Source organism: Pyrus communis, chromosome 15 (genome assembly GCF_041283825.1).
Source record: "Pyrus communis isolate YQ-2024b chromosome 15, ASM4128382v1, whole genome shotgun sequence".
NCBI lineage: Eukaryota > Viridiplantae > Streptophyta > Magnoliopsida > Rosales > Rosaceae > Pyrus > Pyrus communis.
This window is the reverse complement of record NC_142579.1, coordinates 24,770,325-24,774,335: the sequence shown is the minus strand read 5'-3', so window position 1 is coordinate 24,774,335 and position 4,011 is coordinate 24,770,325. Positions and strand designations below refer to the sequence as shown.

The 4,011-nt window shown below is 33.0% G+C and overlaps 1 protein-coding gene across 1 annotated transcript; it reads left to right on the top strand.

Annotated features, from left to right (window-relative positions):
• The first annotated feature begins 731 nt into the window (after positions 1 to 731).
• Positions 732 to 2,719, top strand: LOC137729162 (methyl jasmonate esterase 1-like). The gene is made up of 3 exons (XM_068468013.2): positions 732 to 1,215; positions 1,343 to 1,471; positions 2,194 to 2,719. The coding sequence occupies exons 1-3, from the start codon at positions 742 to 744 to the stop codon at positions 2,455 to 2,457; spliced, it is 867 nt and encodes a 288-aa protein (XP_068324114.2). The 5' UTR covers positions 732 to 741; the 3' UTR covers positions 2,458 to 2,719.
• The last annotated feature ends 1,292 nt before the right edge of the window (positions 2,720 to 4,011 follow it).

Here is a 4,011-nt window from a genome sequence, read left to right as displayed (position 1 = left end):
TCCTGTTGTAAAAATATCAATGTACAAAAAAAAAAGCCTTTGATAATTTGATCAACAAATTCTCTTAAGATCTTGCTTTAAGTTACAAAATTACATTCTTAATTAATTAAGAAGGAAATGGACGTTAGATGGCCTTTGTTTATAATAGCTTTATGCTTTTTTCATGATATTAGTTTTCCTTTATTTTAACTTAATTTTGATCTTATAAGTTTCCAACCGAAAAAAAAAAAAAGGAAATACTTGGGTCCAATTAAATTTATTTTATTTATTTCATTTATTTTATTTTAAATTTCATTGCACGCTATTGGAGTCTATAAAGATATATACCCTTGCTCTCCTCACACGTTGACTAATATGCACCGACGACAAAAGGTGATCCTATATTTCCGGTCAAACTTGTAAAACTATAAAATAACAAAACAAACGCTTTAATTTTTTAATTTGCTGTGTATTTTATTGCAAGATGGGAATTATACTGGCAAACAAGAAAGAGACTGCGTTGATTAATGTTAAGTATTAATTAGTTAATTAAATTATTAGTTGTTAAGGAAAATAGATCGAAAAAGATCAAACTGGTACTAGAATGCATATGCATTAAACTTTCTTTATTGACTTGTTTTTGAACCTTATACAAAAAAATACACATGGTATAAACTTGAAATGATTCATCGCTAACTAGTTTTATTTTATTTTCTATTTTTGTTAAAAAGCGGTAACTAGGTGAGGCCGACGAATTGAAAGATGAAATGTATTAGAGTGAAGGATTTGGTTCCTTTCCTTTTATTTCTTTGCTTAGCAACAATCTGCACGCCAATTCGAATTCCACCCAACCAAAACCAACCGAGCCAAAGGTCAGATTGCAAGAGGCACTTTGTGCTAGTTCACGGAGCTGGTGTTGGAGCATGGTGTTGGTATAAATTGGCAACACTACTGAACTCTACAGGGCACAATGTTACAACTCTAGACATGGCAGCATCTGGGATAAATCCTAAGCAGGTACAACAAGTCAATTCCTTCTCAGACTACGTTGAGCCCTTGATTGAATTCATGGAGTCTCTCCCACCGAAGGAGAGGGTTATTCTGGTCGGCCATAGCTTTGGCGGGGCTTCCATATCTATTGCCATGGAGAGGTTCCCTCAGAAAATTGATGTCGCTGTATTTGTCACCGCTTTGATGCCTGGTCCTGATCTCAATTATTCGACAGTACTTAATGAGGTATATAATTTGTTTTTTCAGAAGTCATGTTCGATAAGATTGAACGCTTGTTAATATTCACTAATCATATCTCTTATTTCTTTTGTCAGAATTCACTAATTATACCTTTGAAAATAATAACATATAGGTTGCGGGTAAATTGAACTTTTTGGATTCTATATTTAGACAAGACAATGAGACCGGACACCCTCAAACCTCGGTACTTTTTGGGCCTAAGTTTGTGTCATCGATGTTCTACCAACTCTCGCCACCAGAAGTAAGTCTTAGTTAGTGGAGGGTTTGGGCATCGGGATAAATTTTGTATTTTCTATTATGATACACAGGTGAGAAATTATTTCAAATATATATGTTCTATGGCCATGAGGATAATACTTGCCTCCCCATATGGGAATGCACGTATTTTCCCATTTTTGAATAACTCATCTTGATCAAACAAAATTAACAATTAGAATCATTTAATCTATTAGTCTTTATTTGAAGATCAATCTTATAAAAAAATCATTCGAATTAGAGATCATTTAATCATCCAAACGTACAAATAAATAGACGATTCATCATGAATATATTATTTGATACCTACACCATCAATTTATTTTATACATTTGAATGACTAAATGATCTCCGATTGAAATAATTATCTGCACGGGTGATCTTCAAATGAAGATTAATATTAAAAAATCAAATAATTCTAATTATGAGATTTGTACGGTCAAGATATGTTATTCATAAATGGGGAAATACCTCATCCTTCCCGCAAGTATTATTCCAGCCATAATCCCATGCATTCATTTTTAAACAATGCCTACCGCTTTCCGGTTCCCTTATCATGATTTTTTTTTTAAATACCAAAAAATAGGAATAAAAGATAATTGTGATACACAATTTCAAGTACACACATGGTTATATTTTTCAATTGATTAGCTAATACTTGAACTCTTTTATCTGTTATATTTCTTATTTGGTTGGGTGTATCCACAGGATGTAACACTAGCAATATCTTTGGTGAGATTTTTTCCGATCATCAATGAGGAAATAAAGCTCACAAAGGAGAAATATGGGTCGGTTCGTAGAGTATTTATCGTGTCCAGGCAAGACAATACAATAAAGGAGGATCAGCAGATGTGGATGATCACGAAAAATCCTCCAGATGAAGTGAAAGTGATAAATGGCTCTGATCATATGGTCATGTCTTCCAAACCACTGGAGTTGGCCTTCCACCTCCAAGAGATCGCTCAGAAATAATGCCCTAGCTACCTCTAGGAGCTTAAGTGTATGCTAATGCACAAATGAAACTAATAAATCTCAACTATGTATTTTTGTTTGATTGAAAAAATAATGTTGTATAAGCTTTCATGGAGTTTCTATCTATCTAAGTCATGAATGATTCACAATAGGGTAAATTATATTTTACCCATCAGTTTTGGGTGCAATTGTAACCTTATATAACATCTTTAAAGCATTTTACCCAAATCTGAGTGGGTAAAGGGTAATTTACCCTTCACAATAGCACTAACAAAAGCGCAAAAGTTGAAGGTAAAAACTTAGGATCTCTTTCCACACTATTGAAAATGAATATCATTAGGCGAATAACAAGTTGGTCAAAACTTGTAGTAGTTGATGATGATTGTTTTCATCTCTTCAAATACATATTTCTACAAGTAAATGACTTTTTTTATATACATAATTTATGTAACATATAACTATAAAAAACTCGTAACGAAAGTAAACCTATCCAATCCCTAAGAGGAAATAGAATTCAATTGGGAGAGGAGAATTTAATTTGAAACATCCTTCTAAGAGAAAATACAACTAGATGAATAGTTAGTTGGTTAAAACCTGTAGAATTTAGAGAATTTGGACAATTATGTTGATCTCAAAGTATATTTAAGAGAAAATTTTTGAAATGTCTTATAAACTTGTACACATTTTTTATTTTTATATAAATTATGGTAAAGTTAGATGAAATTATTTATTATGGCTTTGTCTGGGACAATAAGAGATTTTGATTCTTCTACTTGTAGTCCCGTTTTGTATGTTTATTTGCTTTCTTATTTGATGGAATGACTTTTACTAAGAGATTCGAATAGTTTTTTTTATTTTTTATTTTTATTTAATTTGGTTCTTTGTTTAGCTTGAATATCTGTGTTGATGTCGACTACTTGTTTCATTTTAATGTCTTCATGTGCTTTGTTTAATGCTTTTTATGTATCGAACGTCCACCACACCCCTACCTCCAACATATTCTGATCTGGAATGTCCACCTGGACTCCGAATCGAGCTCTATTGATTGATACCGGGAAGGTGACGAAGCCATAGAGTGAAGTGATGTGGAAAATGTGGGTAAATTTAAACCTAAAAGTGCCTAATTGCAAGAGTGCCATGTGAGCGGGATTGAGCCCAATTCACACGTGATGTCAGAGCATAAGTAAAGTACAGTAGAAGTAGATTGAGAATTATACCATCGAAGGTAGTCGCCTATACCAAGATTTGCCAAGAATCGTCGTCGACACAAAAGCTCAGCTACTAAAACTTGGAGAGGCGGAAAACAAGGGTGAGTGGGCCTAAAAATAAATCTTTTTTGAAAACATAATAACCCCTCGCTGTAAAACAAGTATAGTTTACAAAACATAGCATACTACGTATAGAATGATAATACTTACTGTAAACAATAACATCTTGAAAGTGCAAAACTTCACAATATTTATAAATAAACCATAGCGTACGGCAACCACAATAACTAACATAAATGAATATCAACACGGGTGCTCATCGACATATGCTAACACACGAGTTCAT

Coding starts and splice junctions, on each gene's coding strand:
- LOC137729162 (XM_068468013.2), top strand. CDS start 742: ATGAAATGTATTAGAGTGAAGGATTTGGTTCCTTTCCTTTTATTTCTT. Junction 1,216..1,342: donor ATTCGACAGTACTTAATGAG/GTATATAATTTG, acceptor AATAACATATAG/GTTGCGGGTAAATTGAACTT. Junction 1,472..2,193: donor ACCAACTCTCGCCACCAGAA/GTAAGTCTTAGT, acceptor GTGTATCCACAG/GATGTAACACTAGCAATATC.